This window comes from Neopelma chrysocephalum, unplaced genomic scaffold (genome assembly GCF_003984885.1).
Source record: "Neopelma chrysocephalum unplaced genomic scaffold, ASM398488v2 Primary Assembly neopelma1_70, whole genome shotgun sequence".
In the NCBI taxonomy this organism is placed as follows: Eukaryota; Metazoa; Chordata; class Aves; order Passeriformes; family Pipridae; genus Neopelma; species Neopelma chrysocephalum.
The window spans coordinates 4,196,803-4,221,078 of NW_020897730.1; the positions used below are offsets into that span (position 1 = coordinate 4,196,803).

Here is a 24,276-nt window from a genome sequence, read left to right on the forward strand (position 1 = left end):
AACAGCATGGCTAGACAGAGAAATCATACCCATGGCAGCTCTTGCTTTCTTTAAAAGTCTTAGGATTTTACTATGAATGCCACCTGTTCTGGAACTGATTAGAAATAGGTTTAAATATTAACTCCTGTGAATTTTTGTAACTATTCTTTGACAGTCCAATATCCTGCCAAAACTGCAGGATCAGGCACTTATCCTGCATCCAGCTCCACATGAAGGAAGATGTCATCTCTGTGAAATCCCAGCAGCACCAGTACCTTGTGAAAGCCATGCCTCGATTACAGCATCACAGAACATCCACTATTGCCTCATATAGTCAATTTGGCTTATTCTTATTCTAATGGTTTAGAAAAACAATATCATGAAGATAATTTACACTTACTCGACCACAAGCTCCAGGTGGACCAGGGTTTCCTTTCATCCCCTTCAGCAAAGGACAGAGATGGGTTTGTTTATTAAAAACAATACATGGAATGTCATTTACCCACTGGTACTTCAGTATGTTGTTCATAACATTCTGCTCCTGACCAGTCCTTCACCACCCTGTCTGTTCCTTGCACAACTATTCAGCCACATACACCAAAAACTACAGGAGCTCAGCAGGCATAGATGGACACCAGTTCAAACACACAGTCCATTTCAGCTGATCCATTCCTTATTCCATGATATCATTACCTGTCATCTCTTAGGTCAAGTAAAACAGGTAGTATATACAGTGATAAATGAAATTATATAATAACCTTCAAACATAATTTATCCTCACCCTCAATTATATAATAACCCCCAAGCATAACTTATCCTCACCCTCAAAAGCAATGACAAAACCATTAGATAATACCTTAGCTCCTTGCCTTCCAGCCAGTCCTGGTCTGCCCTGTTCACCCTTTTGTCCCTGCAGATGACAGGACACAATTTAATGAGGATGAATCTTTTAGCACTGACATCAGTAAGATCTAAAATGTAAAGCTTTAATCTTTCATGGTGCTGGGAAGGTGAATGCAACTTGCTCAGGGGAAGAATTCTCAGTGCAAGCCCCAGTTTGAGGCAGAGTTCCCTGTCTATAGGAAATGCCACAGGTTTCCCATCCAAACCTGCCTTTATTATAGCACACTCCAACACTTTATTATAGCACAGTCCAACACTCCCAAGATGGAGACTCTCTGGAGAGCACAAGTGTAGGAGGCTCTGATTTGTTCTCCCTCTGCAAACTATTTCTGAAAAGGGGAGAAACTGAACACAATGTGAGGCTCTCACGTTCAAGAACCCTCTCCCAGAACTTGGTCAGTCTGTGTGATGCTGCTGATCTCAAGAGGTGTCAGCAAGACCAGGCAAAACAGACTAAGGCTTTCTGCAGTTGTGCACGTGCAAGGCAAAGGGACTTCTCAGAGGCTTCTGCAGTTCAATGCACTGCTGGTTAGTGAAGTTGAAACGGGAACAGAGCTATGACATATCTTTGCCATGACAGAAAGCTTTCTTTCTGTTACCAGAGCTTTGTGGTCTGTCATTCCATGTGCTTTGTCAGACTGGAATGTGTTTAGACTGTCTGTGAAGGTCGTTTTAGCATGACAGAGATGTTTTAGTAGGATACATGTGAAATGGGCTATTCTGGCAGGAAGAATGTTGATAAGATATTTGTAAGGTCACTGTGACTCTAATGATGTTGTGCAAGTGGAAGTGAAGTAAATAAAGAATTGATATTTAAGCAACTGAATATAGTATTTCAAATACATTCAAACAACTTTAGCTTTTAAATTAATCCACAAATGAGATAAAATATGCCATTCTATAAGCAAAATTAAGAATTAAATGTTGACAAAATGACAGTCTAATATCTATTAGTCATCTTTTTTCAGGCCAAGACAGCTGTGACCCTGACAATAACTTTTCTTTGTAAAAAAATTTCTTTGATTCTAGGGATTAAAAATGATTCATTTTTCTTCTTGATTTATGTCAAAGGGAAGGTATAACTCTTTTGCAAAAATTTCAATGTCACTAACCAGAATAAAACTCAGCAGAATTAATTTTGCACAACTTGGAGTGTGTCTCAAACACGTTAGACAGTCAGCAGCAAGCTGCTGACTTTGATTTTACACAGAAGAAACAACATCTATGAACTGAGCCTCTCTATGAGGACATGGTATGTTCCATGGTGTGAAAGGAAATATTTCAGTGTACACAAATTAACATTTTCAAACACATTCTGCAATGAGAAAAAGCTGTGACAGGAAGATACAACTGTGACAAAGAGATGACTATTACTTAGAAAACATTTAGAAGGCTTCCTTCATTACCGGTAAGCCAGGTGGACCTGGGGCACCTTCTTTTCCAGGTTTACCCTACAAAGGAAAAACATAAAATAAAATTAAAAAAATTAAACTGGAGTCATTGCATTCAAAGACCATAGCAACTAGATGCTGTGCACATAACTATACGCTAGGTCTGTATAAATTGTAAAAAGCTATTAAGGTTATTTTTAAAGTGTTCATCAATCATAACTAATGTATACTAATAATATACTAATTTCAGCCTGCTGTCTTAAGTAAACCCAGTGTTTTTAATTCTCTTCTACATATACACTCACACTATAAAGCCTGTACATGTTTAGAAGAGCACATCTTTTACAAAGTTTCAACAGTAGAACCTTTATAGCAAAACAAATAGAAGTGCACCCACCATCACCTGACCTTTACTCCATGTACTCATGGTATGTGAGCCTATAGGAACAGTCACCTATCAGCTCTCATCTGGTTTTACTGCATGAAAGAGCTTTTGAATCTAAGAAATTTTGCTCAGAGTGGCATTGAAACAAATACTGAACAGCAAAACCAGTTTAAAACTGCTTTGCAGAACAGACTAACATATTTGTATCCAATTGTTTGCACATACCTCTGCTCCAGGTTCTCCTCGGTCACCCTTTTCACTCTGAGAATCACCAACTGGCCCCTGTAACAAAACCACACTCAAAATACTCATGTTTTGAGACTCCCATTTTCTAAATTAAATATATATTTTATAATTTTTTTTAATCTTTAAAATAATATAAAGTACAATTAGAGTGCCGTTAATAGGTGTTCTATTCTATTCATTAGTTTTATTTTTATCATTAAAGGTTGAAATAAGTGGTGTAAATACTGGACTCTAAAGAGTAGCATTTAGAGTACTAATAGTAGCTGATGTTGCCTGAACATCTGGATTCTAGGGATTTACTTCTGGTCACTTACTGTAAACCCCATGGGCCCTGGAAGTCCTCTTGATCCTTTTTCTCCTTTCTCTCCTTTCAAGTCCTATTACACAGAAAAGAAGAATTTACTATGGTTTCTTGGATTTTTCTGTGCTTACCATAATGCTCCAGTTTTACAAATGGGAAATCCTTATGTCACCAGCAAGCTTCTTTAAGCAGAGATGGCTCTACGTAAATGACTAAGAAACAGAAACTTCCTATCAGTGCTCCTGACTAAATCTATGATGTTTGAAAAAGAAACTGGTTCTGCAGTTCAGAACAGAACTTGTTCAGAACAGAACAAGGTCAAAATAACCTGCTTGTGATTGCATGCAAGGGGACTGCAGTAAATGTCCCCACAAAGGGCAAAAAGTAGCAAGTAAAAAACCAAATAAACCTTAGTTGCTTCACTGGAGCTACAGTTCCTTCCCAAACATAAATGCTGTGGCTACTCACACCACCCTTGCCCCTGTGGACATAAGATTAGATTATTGTAGAGCACCATCATATATTGGGCCACAACCTAAGATCACTGTAAAGCCAAAGTTTAGGGACTGCCTAATCATTACCTGGTTAGACTGATGCTCCAAACTATTTATGTAACGATTTTTGAGGTTTTTTTAAACCTTAATGCCCAATGTCTCTGAAAAATTGCCATTTCCCCATGATCAACTACCACAGCTGTGACTAGAAAGTGCTCCAAGTGGTCCATATTTGATTTAAACAGGGAGAGCTCCTGTGCCTAAAGGCTGAATCTTCCTTCTGTGATCCTTCTCTTCCCTCCTTTGTACAGTTTTGTGCAAAATTCACTTTTTATTTCAGCACTAAATGGAGAAGGAGTTTTGTTACATCCATGGATTAGTTGAAAACTGAATAAGAAAAACAGAGTCAAGATCAGGTTGAGGACTTGTCCTGTTAATATGTGAATACTTAAAATAAATGCTGTTTAATTTCTATATAAGGACAAAAATCAAGAATTTTAATTCATAAAGCAATACTTAAAAATGAAAGCTGAATCAGAATATTTCCTTTCTTTAATATTTATTGTCTTCCCAACACTTTCCATGATTACTCATGTTTCAGCAAAAGCAATGAGAAAACAAACTACAATTTGTACATGAACATGTTGCAAGCTTTTTTGTCACTCTGGTAGCTCAGAGTCCTGATATTTTCAGTGACAAGGCCGGGAGGTTCAACACAGCTGTGGCTTTGAGAGCCATTCAGAAAATACACGTTGATTTGGGGAAGCTAAAAGTGATTTACTCTTCATGTACTCCGAGATCCACAGCAGCTGGATCCATGTAGCATTCCAGTGGCATCGTGCAGATGTGCACATGGACACGCAGGCTCCAGCTGAGCTGGCTGTACAGACACACTCTAAGCAGAGCTTAATATCTAACTTAATGAGCCTGGAAAATGTTAGGGTGGGTAAAAGTAAGTGAAGAAGAAAATGAAGATGAAAATGTCCCCTTGAAGTCAAACCTAGGGAGGTGGCTTATCGGAACAGGATATGTGACAATTTTACTACCGTCATGTTGTCCGGTCCAGTCAATGTCACAATGACAGTTCCTGGTGGTCCAGGGGGGCCAGTTAACCCCGTGTCACCCTAGAAAGAAAAAAGACAAATAGAGTCATTAACAGACAGTGTGGTTTTCCAACATTTTCTAGCAAAAGACTTCCACATATATACTGAAAACTTTTATTTCACACTACTTACTCCCCTAAACATTTAACCACAGCGTATCAGAACATGCAGAAAACAGATACAAAACTTACAAAACGTTTTACACTTTTTATGGGATTACCTTTCTTCCTTTGCTTCCTATTACTTTCAGTCCCATAAGACCCTGCAAAAAAATCCCCCAAAATTATTTTTAAAAAAATTTAAAAACACCTATAAAAATGAATTAATTGATGTTACACATAATAGAAAGTCTTCATTTTTATTACCAATCTGAGACTACCTTAGGTCCAGGAGGTCCTGCTTTCCCTGGCATGCCCTACAGAAAAGGAAAAAAATTATCCTTAATTAAAAAAAATCACAATGTTTAGCACTGATATAGGTGTTTTGAAGAACTCATCTTCAAATGATGAATTATATCACTATTTTTATTTTTTCTTCTACTTTTACAACCAGAAGTCAATGTCAGTGTGTGACAGACTGTTTATACAGTCTAGTTGCAAACATACATCTCTCAAAGTTATATATATATATTAGTATTTAAAGTGAATGAATGGGTAGTCATTTGGGAATTAAAAGTTATGCCTATGTAGACAAGGATGCCTCTGAAAATATAGAAATTATCACACATAAAAATAATCAAAAGAAACTGAAAACAAGAAATCAGATGTGTGCAGAGGGACATGGATTTTACATACACATGTGTCTAGACCTCAAATAAGTCTGGGAGAGTCAGGTACTTGTATTTGTGTAATTCCATAGGGTTTAGGGAAAATCAAAAGTTAAAGTAACAAGGGAAATATAAGTTCATACTCACTAAAGGTCCTGGAGGGCCCTGTGGTCCAAGTTCCCCAGGATATCCTTGAGCACCCTGGGCACCCTGCATATTAAAAAAGAAACAGGAATAAATCTCTGGCAAGATTATGAGCAAATCACCAATGAACTGAAGAGCAAACAGAAGAGCAGCACTGTTCCTGAATTTCTTTTTCAGGTCTCAGGACACAGAATTTTAACTCTTCCTCACTGCTTCATTGGTTGCTGTATGTTTTGAAACATGAGAAAATATATCTGTTCTAAAACTAAACTACTCAAGTGAGGATGTAATTCTTCTGAGAAATGTGGATTCATAATCCATATAGTCCTATTAAGGGTCCTAATAAGCCTTCAATCTTTCAAATATTCTATTCAATAAACCCTATATTTTAAAGCTTCACTTTCAAAGAAATGAAAAAATATTTTTTTTATTTTCTTTGTACTTTAATGCTCTCTGCTTATTGTAATACTCAAAAGAAATGTCAGCTCTGTCTACTAATGTCCATTTTTAAAATATAGACCATATTGTCGTTTGTTAGTGCTCTAGAAGTTGAGTTGGTCTAATCTGTTCAATCTTACTTCACTGGGAATTTTATCAGTTGGACTAGATGACCATTATAGGTCCCTTCCAACTATTCTGCTCTATTCTATTCTATTCTATTCTATCCTATATGTAGGAGTAAAGTCCTAAATCTATGACCAGTTTTTCTCCATATCTAAAGAACTGTTTGTCTGCAACTTGACTGGCCCATCTCACTTTACTAACACATAATGGACACTATTGGCTCTGATGGCAAAGTTAACTACAGTTGTCTTGGTGTACTCTTTTTGTAAAGCCAAAAGAGAGACTTCTAATATATAGTATTGATCAGATTATATAAAATTAATAATTTAAGGCACGGAATTGTTTTTTGTTTAGAAATTAGAGACATAGTTGTGAAAAATACTGTCTCTATATTAAATAAATAATACATTTAAATTATGTAAAATACAACATATTTTTAATACCTACTGATTTTATATATAATAGGGGTTTTAATATTATTTTATATTATTACATATATCTGTCTCATTGTCTTAATTTTGAGTTACCTGAAGTCCAGGCATTCCTGGCAATCCCGGATCACCTTTTGCACCATACTCTTGGCTATATCCATCTGCAGGGGACCCCTGGACAATTAGATAAAAAGAAAGATAAAAAGTTATGCTGTAAAACCCTCTAGTGAAACAAATCTTCTAATACAGTTTGTAGGGAAATAAGCAGCATCAGAACTGCATAATGATGGAAATTGTCCACTATGGATAATTCTACCTTTAAAAAAGATTTTATTAAACAAAATATACCTTTTTCAGTCATTCCAGCTCTGTGTTAGGAGCAGTCTTCTTTCCAGATATACCTACATTACTCATGCACTGCCCTTGCCTTCAATTTATTTTTGATTCTTTTTAACCCCTTGAAATACTCTCTAGTCCATCTGCAGATTTCCCTACGGATTCATAATCTGTTTGGGGAAGGAGCTTAGTTCCTTGTGTGCTTGAAAGTGTTAAATTCCTTGCATGCAGTAACAGTAGCTTAAGGGAAAAACAATTATATACCATTTTGTAACCTGAGGTGAATGGTACACACACAAATGAAGCACCAAACTTTGTGGTTGCTTCTTCTGGACAGTAAACCTTCTGTTTCCCATGAATGGTTAAATTTAAGAACTCTTTTCCAGCAGCAGACATACACAGAAATTGTTGATAACCAATAAATACTTTGTGTAATATGATGCAAATAACTGACCTTCTGTCCTTTGATACCATCAATACCCTAGGAAGAAGAACAGTCACATTAAAACAGAAAAGTAAAAGAGACAGTGCTCAAAGGACATGCTAAATATTCTCTAAGCTTAGTGCTCTTCAAGTTATTTATTTCCATGAAGAAGGTGTGTAGTTGGGTTTATTATGCCAGACTTCAATTAAGAAGAAAGGGCATATTGTTAAAAAATATGTCACAGGTACAACTCTACAAGTGAAGGCAGAACTGTTTTGAAGCCTGACCTTAATAAATGAATAAAAAAATAAAATCAGGAGAGCTGGTAAAATAAAGATTTGTAGCCACTGGAACTTGACAGAGAGCATTTCTTTTCCATTTGTTCAGAAATTTCTCTTAAAAACACATTTCTACAGAGAAAAAACCCAAATCCTAGGGTTAAAGCAATGCACTCAGAATGAGAAGTTCTGGGTTTAATTAATGATTCTTATCAACTTAATTAAGGCATTTTTACCTCAAAGATATTTAGGCATGAACTGAAACTGCAATATTTTACATATATTTTTGACATGTTTGAAGATGTAAGTGGTAAATTTTCATGAATATCCCTTGAGACTAAAGAGCTAACTGCAGTCAATGAATGTCATGCACTCATTAACTAAGAAGTAGAGGCCCAACATGCAGCCAGTAAAGCATTGCTTTTAACTTTGATCTCTTTACCACACAGTTTTCATACTGATAAAATGGAGATACCTATATATTTCAACTGTTGTCAATATGAGCTAATGTGAGGCTTTACCCTCCTTCAGTGACTGGCTTTATGTGGTAGGAATGCACCCAATCATGAATTTCACAGACACCTACTGGAACACCTGGAGCACCTCTTCTACCTGGAGGACCTGGAAATCCTTGGTCACCCTGAAAGCAGTAACAGTGATTGTTAATGCACATTATTGTTTATTATTTAATCTGCTTTTAGCAAATGTGATTATAAAAGGAGTTTTTTATGTCATCACACTAAAACTGTGAGTGCATTACCACCATATTTTGGTAGAAGGGGAACATACCATTGTATGGGTCTCGAGTTCTGCCCCAGACACCAGGCTTTATTAGCTGTCAGCTCAGTTCACTGTTACACTAGAAATGTATGATTTTCTGTAGTAGGCAGTATTCTGATTCCCTTTTTCAGAATACAGGAAGCATTTGCTCACAGAGCAAAGAAAACCCAGTAAATCTGTAACTTAACATTATGTCTTTTAATTACTTTCAGGACTTATGAATTGTCAACTGCAAGCTAGATACTGGAGAAATAAAATTAATTAACCATCTCTTCTATAACCCATTGCAACAGAAGGACATGTTGGACAAAAATGATTGGGTCTTCTGGATTAAATGAATGAAGTTTATCTGTCAAAATATCAAACATTATTCTTAATTTTTAGCAAAGTTTAGTTATCTATCTTGCACAAAAAGGCAGCACTTTTCCTTCCTCTGGCCTTATGATTCCAGCTTTTTCTAACTGATAAAGTCACAAACCAAAACAAATTGAAGTTTTTGTATATTGGGGCAGGTGGGGGAGTGGAATTTAGAATACTTTTGGCCATTCCCAAGCACAGCCAAACAATCTCCAGAACATTCAGCTTGGTTTGTACCTTTGTGCCGTTGCATCCTGGAACACCCGGGCGCCCAGGAGGCCCAACAGATCCCGGTTCACCCTAAAAAGAGGCACAAAATTGACACAGGCTTTGTTTCTGCACATTCATATTGCCCTACAGAAACACTGAAAAGTTTATGTTGGAGCAGTGTTTCACAAGACTTGACAGATTACAATGTATTCTTAAATCATTACAATGAGTAAGAATTGCTGATGCCAAGATTTTTATCTCTAGGCCAATTGACAGAGACAAAGTTGATGTTGAGACTACAGTGAGCACATTGAGCAGAGGATAATTGGGCACTGAAGGCTGTAACAAGAGACAAATGGTTAAATTGGTTTCGTTTTTACTTACTGGAAGGCCTGGAGGACCTGAAAATCCGGGTATTCCTGGGAGTCCCTAATCATATAAAACCACAGGAATAATATTACAATATTAAACAAAAGCAGTTTTTCTTCGATCACATTCATAAGAAGATGATTCTATCAAGAGATCATTATTTCCTTAACTCTTCTGACTGTGAATCAAGCAGAATGGTAGCTTACATACTGTTAACATAAACTGGGTTTGCCCACAGAAAAAAAACAAAAAAAACCTCTTCATGGAATTCTAGTCTGACTTTTTCATAGCACTCCCAAATGTTCAATACATACAGCATGAACCTACATAAAGTCTGGCAAAAAAAGCAGAAGCTCTAAAAATAATGTGTGTGCATACACTGTGTCATAAATTTTAACCATACTTTAAAATCATATATAATGTTATAATGTTTTTCTTTTATTTTCACATATTATTGAACCAAGTTGGAATTTAACACAACATTTAAAACATAAAAGTTTGTTTAAAATATAAACACTTACTCGTATACCTTTGGGTCCAACTAAGCCCGTAAGCCCTGGAGAACCCTGGGTCACAAATGGAAAGCAATGTATTTCAAGAGAAATAAGAAAAAGCACAAATATGTCAATGGGACATGTAATATTTTTAAACTCAATACCAACATGTGCACACAAAACTAACTATGTAGATAAATAAATTATTTGCCTATTACAGACACTAAAGCAAACAACTGTTTAATACAAGTTGCATAAATCTTGGTGTCCTGCCCTCCCTTTCAGTGTTTTCAGAGGATGTATCATGGAATCATAGAATGATTTAGGTTGGAAGAGACCTCAAAGGCCCATGGGCAGTGACACCTTGCACCAGACCAGGTTGCTCAAAGCCTCATCCAACCTGGCCTTGAACACTTCTAAGGATGGGGAACCTCTTCCAGGGCCTCGCCATCCTCATACCCTCACAGCGAAGAAATCTGTGTGATATGTCTCATCATAGGTCAAAAAGGTAACAGTGTATGTTGAGAAACAGGTTGCTATGGATTTGTCCAAACTATGAGAGCTGGAAATGCTTCCCTGTGAGGAAATAGTCGGAAGGTTCCCAGATATGGGTGATGTCCACATATAATGTACTCTCACCTGCACTGTTGAACTTGGAAAAGAAAACCAGGAGCAGGCTGAAAGGGGGCTAAACAGAGTGGGAGAGCAAGGCTGCAAGAAGACAGCAAAGAGTGCTGCAGTGACACAGCATTGTCTAGACAGAACCTGCTAGAATTCTTTCAAGATGCTCGGAGCTTTATTGCTAACAAGAAAATTTTATTGCTCCCAGAAAGGAAATGGGAAACGTGGACAATAACACAACTTCTAAAATGCTGGGCCACATTTTGTTTAAGAAAATGTACAGGCATGGAATAGAAACTGACTGGCAAACACTACAACAGATGGCATCCAGGCTAACAGAGATCTGCTTGCTAGATAAACTATCCCTGCTTTTGCCATTCTTGCAGAAGTTATTATCACTTATTAAAAGGGAAATGCTCTACTAAACACCTCAATGAGTTCAAATAAATGGCCCATTAATATGTGTGAAATCTACCCTAGGTATCACTTCCACAAAGTGTTGCAGAAACCAGATAGGGCACAATAATGCAATAATACCTAAGCAAATGAAAACTATAAACCCCCTTTGTTTAAAGCTGTAGTTAACTGCTGTAGCCACATTAGTGCAGGTCCTAGACATGATGTGATTGGGGCAGTACCTTCCTGATTTATACTGTGGTTGAGGTAACACCATATTTACATGGAAATAATTTATTCACCAGCGTTGATTTATTGATAACAGCAAAATTTCTGTTCCTCAAGACAAATATAAATAAAATGTTTTAATGCACAATTTATTTGGTGTTGGGGTTTTTTCTGCTTATGCAGGAGTCTTTCATATTCAGCCTTAGTTTAGACATACAGGAAAGAAAGCAAGCTCAAGTCACTGAAGCCACTCTCTCCCTGCTGCAGGCAACTAGGTATTTCCTAAACAGACCAAGATTTATCTTAAAAACCACCTTTCCCTTCAAATTTTCTTAAAACTGTTTTTCATATTTGTCTCAATAGTAGCTTGTTTCCTTTTTTTTTCCCTGACACGTCAAAATGTTAATAGATTTTAAGACAAAAATTGAGGCTGTGCTGCAAAAATCTGTTCAGATCCATGTTCATTGCCATTCAGTGCTTTAGCACTGGCCAATGGACAACTGACAACAAAAGCCCATGATCACATCAGCTACTTTGACTCAATCTAAAATGACCATTGTAGCTGGTGAACAAATAGCATCCCTCACCAAACTATGGGAAACTATGAGTTTTCTATTTTTGGTTTTTAAAACAGAATTGTCTACACAGTCATAGCTGACTTTCACAGTAGAGCACAGCAGTTTCTGTGCGTGTCTCTCTCTGTCTCACATACATACCTACCTTTGGTCCCTGTGGCCCTGGAGGCCCTTCTGGACCAGGAAAGCCTCTTTGACCAGGTGGACCTGGAACACCAGGAAAGCCTTTTTCACCCTGTAAATATTAAGAGAATTAAATTCTTAAAATATCCATGAATTCTCCTTTTGATAGCCTATTTCTAAGGCATTAATTACTTTCAGTACCCCTTAACTTTCTGCTATTGTGGCAGATATATTACTCTTGCCCACACTGATCTGTTTTTGTGGCCCACCTATGTGCTGCCATGGCACCACTGAAGGAGGTAACACTGAAGGAAGTATGGCTGAAGCCCTCAAAACACAACAATACTCAAGATTTTGCACAGTACAGAAGTCAGCTGACGGCATGAAAAGTTTAAGAAAGCAGCTGATACATGTTCCTGGTTAATATTCCTCCATCATGTTTAGCAATACAAATCCAAATCCATCATAGCAGCCCTAATTTGTAGTCAGCAAACAACGACTGCTGCTCTACAGCAAGGTCCACCAATACCTCTCTTCATACAAGCCAAGGAAAAAAAGCAGTGGGAGACAAATGCCACAAAACCACTCAGACAGAATAAAAAAAGCCTGCTTTAAGTGACAAACTTTTAAAATTTTTCTGAGCCTCAGAGATTAAGACAGCCAATTACTTTTTCATGTGTGGTTTGTTTGTTTTTAAGACCTAGTTCAAATAAACAAACTATGTAAAGGAAACAGAAAATTGAAGTTATACAAACAGAATACAGGAGGCTAAGCTACAGTGGAAGGTGCATTTTCAGTTCTCAGTTAAATATAATGAAGATATAAGTCTTGATTTAAATAAAGTGCTTCAAGCCTAGAAGCTCACAGAAAAGGTGTTTCAGCTCTTAAGACAGCAGCAATTTAGGATCTTCAATTTTACATGAGTGAAGAGCTGCCTATTCAAGGCCTTTTACATCACAGCATGATGTGAGAGAGAGAGAATGTGATTATCAAGTCTCTCAGAGTCTATTTTCCTGCTGCTTTATATGAAGTTTTACAAAGCAAGCACCTCAAATTCTGCTGTGCAGAAGTTTGTGTGTCTTATTTGATGTACAAGACAGGATCCAAAAGACATCTCCGGGAAGCCAAAATTCTTTGGCTTGTCCCTCCACAAATTCTCGCTCCTCAAATTCCCACAAACTCACCAGATTTTAAATAGCTTCTGAATTAAAATAAAATAAAAATATATCTAAAGATAGAATATAATCCCAGAATAACTTAATACAAATATAAGACTTGCATTATGAAGTGATGATGAGATCTGTATCATAAATCGGCATAGCTTTTTCTAACAAATAGTTTATTTCATCCACCAGCGTCCAAAGAAAGACAAAAGGACTAACGCTATCCCAGGATGTGCCGCTGGAGGGGGTGCGGTACCAGCTCGCAGGAAAAACGAAGTCCTGGAGCTGCCTCCCCTGAGCTCGCCCCCCCTCAGTGCAGCCAAGGTGGGCTGCCCGGGTCCAGGGCAGCCCTGCGCTCTCCTAACACCCTCACTCCCCTTTATACAGCACGGGCAACTTTATCCACACCTTCTTCTCCACAGACCAACAGGAACAGAAGATTTTCAGGTTGGAGAATTTCTTAACATTCAACAGATACCAAAACATATTGATTAACGTCATCGTCCTGGTTTTCCAAAGCTGCATGAAAATCATCATCAGTGTAAACAATGACTCACTCCTCCCTACAAATTGCTCAGTGATTTAACATGGAACTGATGAAGGCAAGTCGTGAGTGTTCATTCTTATTAATATTTCTCCATTAGTGGGCAGCTTATTTTTTTTCTAGTTTTTCAGCTGGTCTCAATTTCACTGGTTAGGAGAAAGTCAGGTTAGACCAACTAAGAAGATTAAAAATAAACATGGAGATTTTACTGAAAATATTACTATTCTCCTTTCCCACTCATGAAAATATATTTTAATAATGAACATATTTACTTTGAGAGAAATTTTCTCCAACACTAAAATGAAGCTTCCTAGCAAGACTAACAGTGTTTTCTGTGGTGCAATATGACATTTTTCTTGGTACAAGAAGTAGAGGAGTAAAGTTGTGAGTAATTCTTTACCAGCCAGATGTGCCAATCAGTGGGAGTAATCACAATCCTAAATCTTTATAGATGTCTGGAATCTGTTGCTAAGGCTTAGTATGGCAATCCCTGTGTTCAGGGTGAGCCTGAATTGCAACCATGACTCCTTCAATAATGCCCCTTTCATTTGTGAATCAGTTGTTTTTCCAACTGCAAGCGGGAGTTTCAAAGAATTTTTGGCATTTGTGTAATTCAGGTTGGACTAAAAGCCACTCAGAGCCTCTGCCAAACTGCTCCTGGCACCAGGCAGAGCCCTGGATCTGTTACTGCTGACGGATTTGGTGCTGTTCCTTCAATGCTGGCAAGGTGTTTGTGATTAGGACCCAGGAACTCATCCCGTCTTCGTCTACAAGAGATTTATCTGTTAGATGGCAGTGAATGTAATTTTCCTTCAGGAACTGGAAAAGGGAGGGGGAACAGGGTCCAGAGATGGAAAGAGGGAAGCATTGAACATGACACTCATGACACTCTTGATGGCATTGTGAAATTTGTAACAGGAGAGCTGCTGCCAGGGAAATGGAGCTGTGGGCATTTGTTAGGAGTGTGTGAAAGGGACCTAGTGCCTCAGGCAGTGCTTCTGTTGGTGTTCAAACATCATGTAATGTTGTAAACACACTAAATTCACTCACTATATCAACTGAACTAATATATTAATAATTTCCAGGTATATAAGCTAATTTTAAAAAAGGAAAATGTAGTTGTTCTTACCTTGCTACCTTTTGTGCTATCACAAAAGCAGGGACTTTTACCTTTGCATACACAGTTCTGAAAAACAAAAAAGAAAAACTTTATAACAAAATGATTTTTCTCATTTTATTATTTGGTGAGGGGCAAATGAAATCTCAGTGGTTTTATTAAGGAAATTGTTTCACAGATAACACAACTTGAAAAAAAAGTTTGTGAAGTGGAAATTCTCAACAGTGGAAAGGAGCTCATTATTCCTCTATATTGTATTTTAAGACAGAAAAGAGCACTAGTTTCATTTTATAGTTGAGGTAAAGGCCAAAAAGTCATGCTTGCCACCACCAGGGTAATAACAGTAATGTAATAACAGTAATAACAGTATGAAGTGTAAAATTCAAGAGCTTGGGCTCATAGCACTAAACATTGATGATTCTTCAAAAAATTTACTACAAGTGAACACATATATTGCTATTTTTTTAGATTACAATTCTATTCCTTTTCTCCTCCTCTATTCCTGAGCTGATCTGTGTGACAGAGGGTGTCCTCACACAGGGATGTCCCCACTCCTGCAGCAAGTCCTGAGCTGTAGCTGCTTCCTGAATGACCGAGTCCAGGTGAGCCTGGAGTTGAAAGCCCTCCTTGGAGGGCTGAGTGTTGGACAGTAGCACCCAAACTCCTCTGTGCCTGTGACCTCTCCTGTGCAGTGTGGCAGAGCTCTCCGGGAGCTCCAGTAGCAGTGCCCATGCCCTGGGTGCTCTGGCAGCAGGAGCTCAGCAGAGCTGCAGAGCAGAGCTGAGATCCTGGGAGAACATGGGAACACTCCGCTTTCCTGGGCCCTTCCCCTGCTAGAGCTGTCGTGCACTCAGAACCTCACTAGCCCAGTCTGTCTGGGAAAGCTCTCCAAAGGACTTTTCTACAGTCATGTTCACATATCCTGTTTCAGTGGAGGGGAGAGAAAATACCCCTAAACCATTGTTAACATAAGTGTGATATATACCAAAACATTACTGAGGTTATTAAAGCCATGATTTTCATAGAGATGGGGAGTAAACTGCATATACTGTCCTACTTGGTACATTTAAATTTTCATTTGTTTTTGAAGTTCTTGCTGAAGGACTTCTATTGAACCCCTGTAGCAAGAGGGTAATTTTTCAGTTTATTCTCCCACCTCAGTAAATATTTTTATCATGACATACTGTATAGTTGTACCATGTACTAGGATATATATAACTATGTTATAGTTACAGACAATAGGAATTGGACAACTATCCCATACTGGTTATGAAGATATTTTTCTAAATTGCATAAAATACAGAAAAAAAGGAAGAGCTGTATTTTTTCTTAAAAGATTAAAGCCTTTAAGATGGTATGATATGAAATTTCTATTTAGATCTTGAAGGCAGAATTAATTAGCCCCTACAGCTGGTCAGATTACAGCAATCACACTTTCAAATTTGTAACTTTTTCAGTGGTGTTCTCAAAAAAAATAGAAAAAAAAAAGGCAGAGGAAAAAAGGTATTCCACTACATTTTAAAATTATAATGTCAGATTGTCATTAAATTTAAATTTTCCTGTAACAATCTGTTCAGGGAAAATACTTTATGGAATTGAAAAGCCTCTTTTCTTCCCACAAGTGGGATCAATTTTTTCTATTGTTTCCGTTCAAAACTGAGGTGTTTGGTGTCACAGACACATTTCATGGGGTTTGCCTCTTTCCTTTGATTAGACTGAGAAATTTGACATCCAGTTAGGAACTCCACATCCAGTCACTTTAGGTGTTTCTTTTAGGATGGAGGAAAGATGCTGCAAGTAGTTGCTGTTCTCTATGGACTTGAAAATTCCTTATAGTTGCTCCTTGTCTTTTGGGTGGCTGAAGGCAGGTGAGATGATGCCACCTATCAATTTTAGAACAGGTGCAGGGAGCATTCCTCCAATGAACAGCTATTTAAACATTCATTTACCAAATAAAGCAGAAATTAAATCAGTTGGCCATGAAAAGCAAATCCCCCAAGAAATTATCGTATCTGCCTGTGTTCTAGAGACAGGTGCTCTTCATGTTTCAAGATAGATTTTTAAAGAGTTGCAAACATTAAATACTTAATTCCTTGGCATATTTAAAGAAGACTCACTCTTCCCCTGATCTGACAGTTAGAATTCAAGTGGTATTGCATCAGAAATTTGGAAAACAAAGGTGTCATGTAGGACAGAAACCATGTAGCTATGTTACCTTTACTACTATGTTAATCAACATGGTTATATCACCAGAGGCACAAGAATAAACACTAGTGCAGAATTAATAACAAACAGTATCCTGATTTCTTCTTGTTGAGGTCAATCAGTTTGGTATTGGATAATCTAAATTCACCAAGACAGTTATATGACAGATATTTTAACCCTTTAAACATCAATACCAGAGGATAAAGTGACATATATCTCAAAATAAATTTGGAATAATCTATATGACAGTCAATTTTCTTGATCCCTATTCAATGACAGTACCTTCTATCTCCAAGCACTTTCTTCAAAATAGGTGATGCAGAATATTGGTACAGCTCTGCTAAGCAGTAAAAAAAGGGTAGCTGCTCAAGGAAATATACAGTGCACAATAAAATTAGCCTTAAATGGAAGGTACTGCATTCCACTGCTGTCCAGGGCTGGTGAGTGACTCAAGGTACCACCTTTTTAGGGCTTGCATGTGAAAATTGTCAGTTAACTACAAGCCCTATGAGACTCAATTACTCAGCAATCTCAAGTGCTGATTTAGCTTACAGATTCAGTAGACACATGTCTGAGTCCAGGAAAGGTGCTGTGGAAAAAAATGCTTACAGTATTCTAAATTCTCAGAACTTCTTCAGTGTAACTGGGACCTGGCTGACCACAGAGAGCTTTCCTGAGAAATACCCACAAGTCATTTACCATCATAATTCTATGGACCTTCATGGAGTTGCACCTTATTTCTGCCTGTGAGAGCAAAGCCAGAAGAAGATTGTTTACAGTATTTGTACGCAAAGCACAGTTTTCCACATGTAGAGGAACCACAAAATGAAATTACTCTTCTGTAAGAGGTATAATCTGCAGAAGACCTGAGGTGTACAGATACAGAAGAAACCTTTTCCTCTTATCTTTTAATCAAAGACAATCCAATGTGAAATTAAATGCATGAACATGTAGAAACTTATGGTGCTACACAAGTAATCAAGGTTAATAAACTAGGTAAAGAAAGAGAGCGTTTGCTCTTCAAGAAGTCAGAATGCTTAGAATGTGTTTAATTTGCCATTAGTAAGCTTTCAGATCTATTTAGGTCTTTTTGTGTACACATATCACTTTAAACTAAACTGAAAAGACCAAAGATGATTTTACATTACACAGTCAGTTAGCTGGATAATACTAAATGTTTTGGCATATGATTTTTTACGTAAGATTAGATTATGCCTTCTGTAAAGGAGCTTTGAACCAAAAAATCATTGCTCATTTATACTGCTGGATGGTTCCACATCCTTGCAAGATGCCTGAAGCTCCTTTAACAAAGGATCATAACAAAACGATAGGATGTTGCCAGGTTATAAAAGAAGTAAATTGAATATTAGTTATTAATGGTTTATTCAAAACTGTCACAATAACATCTACGTAAGGATGTAGTAACAAAGCCACAGGTTTTTTGTTTTGTGATTTTCATAATAATAATAATCTATGTTTCTTTCAAATACTTAGATATGGTAGATGGCACTAGATTTTTGACCTAAAACCTATGCAAAAGGATAACGCTAGATCATTGTATGAATACCAAATCAAATTAATTCACCAATGAACCAAAATTTAAAAACCACAGCACTTTCTTGGACTAATTTATAGAGGAGCTCTTCTCAAAAATGTTTTCAGTGATAGTTATAGTATTATATGCTTTTTGAATAATTACAGTTGTACACGTTGAAGAACATTTACTGCAGTGGTTAATGTTTTGTTCAGTGGGTGCAACCTTATCTATAACACTGAATTGCCCTTCCCACACTATGGGATTGGATTCTATGGGGCTCTGACATCTTCCTGGCCCCTATTCATAGACTAACTTAACCATCTGCTTAAAAGTGCTCCAGTCCTCTCTTTCACAGAATTCCTCAAAGAAATGACAAAAAAAGAACGAATAATAACATACTATAGACTACACTGTCACCTGTACAAAGCTTACTGTATGTTCAGCATGGCACTGCTACTGCTACCCCTGCAGTCGTGGCAACTTGATCTGGAGCCTCAGAGACAACCTTGCACAGCCCCCAGAACTCTGCCAGTGGCACTGGTTGTATGAAGGATGTCAGAAAATGTATTCAGGGATGTTATCAAACCTGAAAATGTCAAAGGATGTGACAAAGTATTAATGTAAGGAAAAGAGCCAGCAATAATAGGCCTCCTACTCTGTCAACAGCACAGGCTTTGAGTCCTGTCACTCACAGTGGTGGTGCAACACAGTCATACTGGGAATGGTTTAAAGGCAGGAAGATGGAGAGCAGACAAAATGAGCCAGTGAGAGTGATGAGCTGGTATTTGGTTTTGATCTCTTCTTTGAAATGACTCATAAGATGACAAAGCAGTCAGAGTATTTATCTGTTTTTCCAGATCCAGAGAGGATCGGAGTACCTCAGCTATTACTTCAAAATACATATTTGTATTAAAAATACTGCACCCAGGCCAGAAAGGCAGAAAATTGTGTTGCTGCAGGAAACAAGCACCATACTGTTTAAGTGTATTTCAGATCAAGACCACGCAGGATGAATTAATAAAGACGTTCAGATGAAAGCTGAGATGCAATTAAATGTATTCTGTAGGAATACAGTAATGTGGCTGCACTGAGGCTGAAGTTTACACTTTTGGCCTGATTGGTCTTCAATTTCACGGGCAAACTCCACTGATACCCAAAGTAAATCCTGGTTAACATAAATGAAAGATGACTGTGCAACATGAGGTATTCTAAAATGAATTAAAAGCAGTGCAAGTGATATCCATTAATTACTCTGGACAGTAAAAATAGCCCAGGTGTCTTCTGTCAAGTTGGTGATGAAGCTGTCGCCTTCCGTCACTGGTTGTTCTAACTGCTGAGCAGGCTCATTTTTAAAAAGGCAACCCTGATTTTTCATTTCAACTGGATACTTATTAGCGTCTCACCTATCCTGCCATAAGGGCTTTACCTTCTAACATCCAAAATGACTAAATTAGACTCCATCAATACATGCAACAAGACTTACTGGACAATATCTACTTTTCTGCGATGCCACTTTTTTTTCTTTTCCATCTTTCTGCTCATTAACAATATCCTAAACAGCCTACAAATATGCAGGTCATCTCGGTGGTCCTTTCTAAGTGGAAGTAAATTATCAGCTAATTTCCAGTTTTACATGATTTCTCTTAAGTTCCAATAGGTATTAAAAATTATGTATCAGTGAGCCAGCTCCTTTAAGAGTCTTGATTATGAATTTTCAAGGGCTGCTGACACACCGAGATTTCTGAATTCTTCCTGAGCTGCCTCAGTGCAGAGCAATCACTTTACACATCCCAGCTGCATCTATAAATCACAACTGAGCACATAGAACAATCCTGCTCAAACAGTTGATGTTAATACAGTGCTTAAAACTACAAAAGGCCCATTTCCCTCATGTTCTCTACTACACGTTTTCTATTACAGCTAATAAAAGTGGGTGTAATACACTATGATTACAGTAAGTGGAAAGTTTTGCTTTAAAATTTATTGACACTACAGACTTGTGTAGATGTGCTGCACAGAGGTGTTAAATGCTGCACTTTCTGAAGGACACTGTGGTGGTAGCTAAAGTTTCTAGCTTGGACACAGTTATGGTTTTGAAAATTTATCCTTCCCTGCTCAAGCAGAAGTTCTGAGAGCAGAGCTCTATAGAAAAAAGTTCCCACTGTGAAAAAGGCTACATGAGGAAAATCTTTTTTTTTTTTTCCCTGATGCACCTGTGTTAGTATACTTAGCTAGACTAGCACAGTCAGTAATTCTAGCTAGACATGGTTGGTAGATATGTGACCCTGGCAGTATATCCCTCATGTTGCACAACTGCAAATCACCATGTAGTGTACAAGGTACTGGAGAATGAGGTCCCCTCACTCCAAAATATTGCTATCAAAACAAAATACCAGTCTCACAATTACAATCTGTATACTAAAAGTTTTTCATGCATTCTAAGCATCAAACATGAATTCATTAAAATTATCAAAGACCACGAAGAACTTTGTGTTTTTATAGTGATTGCTGGACCAGTACAACAAAACCAAATTATTAAGCCTTCAATAAGTATAGACAACATAGAGCAGAAATAGGAGATGATGAGATGAAGGAAAATATGTCAGTTCCTAAAGCCTGAAACATTGTTTAATGATTTGTGAACTGGAAGGCAGCCAGACATTCCTACCTTAGAAGACTCCTGTTAACAGCGATGTATGCTACCAGAATTCACAGCATTTTGCCCACCAGTTGAATACCCAGCACACACCAAAAATTATTTCATTTGGACTTTCCACTATAAAGGAATACATCTTTAACTTAACTAATAAACAACTTGGTCAATACTATCTAACACAGAGAAACTGGGTCTCAAAGGACACAGTAGGAGAAAACTGTTATGCTACAGGCAGTGCAGTTGTTGAATAAGCTCCATTAAACACTTGTAATGGGAACCTTGCTCAGGGAATAACTACTGAATCAAGATGTCCCCTTGGTGACACAGGTCCTGTATTACTGGTTTTGTACTGCTTTCAGTGTGAGGTGCAGGAGAGAAGTCCTACACATTTATGATCATAGGGAAAATCACAACACTTCACAGAAGCAGGATTTTGCATTTGACTGACAGATAGACAGTCCATGATCACACCATGTTAACACATGTGTCTATCTGAACTTGGTAAGAATTTCCTTACTCTGTATCCATAATTTTAAACTGTTATGAGTTCTTTTGGAAGGGGTTTGCTCTTTCATGGAATATAAAGATATATTTATCATGGTACTTCAAACCAACTAAGATAAATGACATGTAGGGAGAAACCAAAGAAGCTGCTGGACATGAACATTTAAACAACTTTCTATTATGCCAAGGGAATATGTGCATGAACCCCCTTTTTCACTTCAGAGATTGAAACCACTTTTAAAAACCTTTTCTTACTTTTTTAAGAATAAAATAATACTTTGTATTATAACAATTTTGTAGTGCTAGCCAAAACTCTCATAAGTACCCATATTCAACGCAACAGAAAAGCAGTAACATCAGCCTTAATTTAAACAGTATAAACCAGATGCAAACAAAATTTTCATAGAATTGGTGTCTCTTGACTATGCTTAATAAACATAAATTAATGTCCTTGGGGGGAAAAAACACTGAACAGAATTAAAAAAAAAAAAAAAGTAAACACCCTACAATTCTCTTTTTTTTTCCTTGAGATATACTTACTACACAGCATATCTTTTTTGCTGTGAATAAGCCTGTCTGTACAGATGTTTCCAGAAATCACTGTAACATAGCTGTTCATACTATTCTCATGAAAGCACACACCACTCTGTCATTGGGTGTATGTCCCACATATAACTTCCATGTTGCCAACAATACTCTTCTTCAAGCAGTTACATTACAATTAATTATGCTGAGCCTCTCCCTTGTCTCCAACTCACTATCAGTAACCAGTTAGGAAGTGTGAGAACAGTAGGGCTTAGAAATCTTCACTCTGCCCCTGTGTCATCATCATTGCCTTAGGATAAAACAGGTGAAATGTTTAAATTCAGGAAAAAACAAACACAAACACTCTGAGTTTTCACAAACCCAAATCATTTGTGAGCTCTGCAGTGATGGCTGCTAAGGCCTATGTTGTACAAGTTGCCTAAAATTACTCAGTGTCTATGTAAGTAAAGCTGGCACATTGTGTGCAGCTTTGGAAAACTGTAAGTTGAGGCTTTCAAATCTCTTGTTTTTGTTGGGGGTTTAATTCCTTTTGGTCTATAAAGAGAAGATACAGAATTACTCTCTCTTTAAACAAAGAGAACGATCGTTTTCCTTCTTCTAAAACACAGAATATTTTGACACTTAAATGTTTATAATGACCAATATCTTACTCTACAAATAATCTAACTAGGGTGGAAGTCAATGTGATAAGGACTATCAGAAATTGAACCAAATTGTTCCTGATATATTCAGATTGGTAAAGTCTCCACGGACAGACCCATAAACCCCATCTCTGTGGGTTTCTTCTCCTGACCTTGAAGAGGACATGGGGACAACAGAAATAAATATTCTTCTTTTCCCCCAGAAAAAAAAGACTAGGCAGTTCAGGCCGCAGAATTTTGTTTTGTGTAGCAAAACACCTCTTTAAGGGTGTTTAATCAGCTTATTCATCCGTGTTCTTCTTTTCTAACAGTCATCTTAAAAGAGCAATTTAATAACAAAGAATACACACCATTTAACTAGTGAATTTTTGCTTACCTACCATAATATACTTAGCATTACATGACACAATTTGTATTTCTTCCCAGCTTTTGATTGTGGGAATAGTATTCACTAAAATTTTTGTCTCCTCAGGCCTGTATATTTGTATATTCATAAAATTCCTGGTGTGCATCTTCTGTTAAGTGGTGCAAATAGCAATGAAAGCAACAGTAGCTTGTTCAGAGAAAGCTTATTGCACATGCTTTGGTTCCTCCTTATTTGAAAGGCTCTGTGATTTCACAGAATGAAAAAAAAAACAAACAACAAAAAACTAAAAGGTCACTTTTTCTTGCAGCTTCCTCCAAAATGACACATGGAAAAGTAAAGCCCTAGCTAAAAAGCCTTCACTAAACCAGGCAAAATGGAAAACCTGTAAACCCGTGAGACTTGTGAGACCTATCACAAAATTGCTAAGACAAATAATGCAAATGGAACTAAAAATATACTAGGTGTGACAAAATGGAACTTTTTCAGTGTGAGTATGAAAGACTGGGGCTGTAAACAGTTAAGAAAAAAGGCTTTTTGTGTTTCACTTTCCTCCTAGGCTCCTGTAATCCATGCCAACATACTGAGCCTTCTAGTATTACTCTGTTAGGCAGCAGGGTGAGAATGTGACAGTAAAACAGATGACCGGACATCCCATCCTAGTTGCACTTAATAGCAAAGGATTTTGTTTCAAAGACATGTTATGATAGATCAGCTCTAGGTATTGCAGAAGAGACTGCTAGCAGAGACCACGAAATAAAATGGTTATATCTCTACAAAATGCAAAGTAATGAAGAAAGAACCAGTGTTTGCCTGCCTACTCTAACAATTTTAGTGACATTATTCAGCCAGAAAATTAACTTGAATTATAGAGTTTTGCCCAAATGTGTATTTACCTTGTACCTTGTACATTTGCTAGAAAACTGTACAGTTTTCACAGGTGTTTACTAAGGTCACCTAAGAAGGTTCATCTTCCTTCAGTTGTATGAGACAACATACACACAGGCACACTTCACATTTCTTGGCCATCAGAGCAAGCCTCCACGTGGTATAAGACAGCAGAACTCCACTGATTTTGATGCACAAACTTTAGGGTATCTG

The 24,276-nt window shown here is 37.4% G+C and overlaps 1 protein-coding gene across 2 annotated transcripts in view; it reads right to left on the minus strand.

Annotated features, from left to right (window-relative positions):
• The window catches only part of COL4A3 (collagen type IV alpha 3 chain), a 58,940-nt gene that overhangs the window by 30,732 nt on the left and 3,932 nt on the right, over positions 1–24,276 (minus strand). The window contains exons 2-18 of one of the 2 annotated variants that reach the window (XM_027686068.1): positions 14,735–14,791; positions 11,921–12,010; positions 9,983–10,027; positions 9,477–9,521; positions 9,120–9,182; positions 8,332–8,385; positions 7,498–7,524; positions 6,804–6,881; positions 5,716–5,778; positions 5,182–5,217; positions 5,023–5,064; positions 4,746–4,823; positions 3,219–3,281; positions 2,884–2,940; positions 2,289–2,333; positions 836–889; positions 380–421 (exon numbers count right to left, since the gene is read on the minus strand). In XM_027686068.1, the coding sequence (XP_027541869.1) occupies positions 380–421; positions 836–889; positions 2,289–2,333; positions 2,884–2,940; positions 3,219–3,281; positions 4,746–4,823; positions 5,023–5,064; positions 5,182–5,217; positions 5,716–5,778; positions 6,804–6,881; positions 7,498–7,524; positions 8,332–8,385; positions 9,120–9,182; positions 9,477–9,521; positions 9,983–10,027; positions 11,921–12,010; positions 14,735–14,791 (939 nt within the window). Of the gene's footprint in view, positions 1–379; positions 422–835; positions 890–2,288; positions 2,334–2,883; positions 2,941–3,218; positions 3,282–4,745; positions 4,824–5,022; positions 5,065–5,167; positions 5,218–5,715; positions 5,779–6,803; positions 6,882–7,497; positions 7,525–8,331; positions 8,386–9,119; positions 9,183–9,476; positions 9,522–9,982; positions 10,028–11,920; positions 12,011–14,734; positions 14,792–24,276 lie in introns of those variants that run through there. The other variant, XM_027686069.1, reaches the window with a different exon arrangement.